Source organism: Haliaeetus leucocephalus, unplaced genomic scaffold (genome assembly GCF_000737465.1).
Source record: "Haliaeetus leucocephalus isolate CR32 unplaced genomic scaffold, Haliaeetus_leucocephalus-4.0 Scaffold93, whole genome shotgun sequence".
Taxonomy (NCBI): Eukaryota; Metazoa; Chordata; class Aves; order Accipitriformes; family Accipitridae; genus Haliaeetus; species Haliaeetus leucocephalus.
This window is the reverse complement of record NW_010972529.1, coordinates 528,782-529,166: the sequence shown is the minus strand read 5'-3', so window position 1 is coordinate 529,166 and position 385 is coordinate 528,782. Positions and strand designations below refer to the sequence as shown.

The window sequence follows — 385 nt, the reverse complement described above, 5'->3', positions numbered from 1 at the left end:
GGGCGGGGGGGTGTTCGCGCCCGCAGGACTCACTGCGCAGCAGGATGCAGCCCGACTCCTCGTCGTTGGTCACCCAGCTCAGCGTGTCGCCCACCGGCCGCTTGCAGCCGGCGCAGAGGAACACCATGGGCAGCAGGTCCGCGTTCTCCGCGCCCCCCTGCCGCTGCTCCGCCGGAGGCAGCGGCGGCGGCACCCGCCTGCCGCCCGCATCCAGCCGCGACAGGGAGGAGTCCAGCTCCGCCACCAGGCCCGACGGCAGGTGGAGCGCGCCCGCCATCGCCTTCGAACCTCCCGCGCCGGAAGCGGCAGTGATGCCCGCCCGCTTCAAGAGCGGCGCCGCCCCGCGCACGCCACGCCCCCTCCCCCGCCCGCCGGGGCGGGGACG

General features: G+C 77.1%; 1 protein-coding gene across 1 annotated transcript in view; it reads right to left on the bottom strand.

Moving 5' to 3' along the window:
- MIS18A (MIS18 kinetochore protein A) overlaps positions 1 to 277 on the bottom strand; it is a 2,803-nt gene extending 2,526 nt beyond the window's left edge. The window contains exon 1 of the mRNA XM_010585329.1: positions 34 to 277. Coding sequence (XP_010583631.1) covers positions 34 to 277 — 244 coding nt within the window. The remainder of the gene's footprint in view (positions 1 to 33) is intronic.
- Positions 278 to 385: the final 108 nt, after the last annotated feature.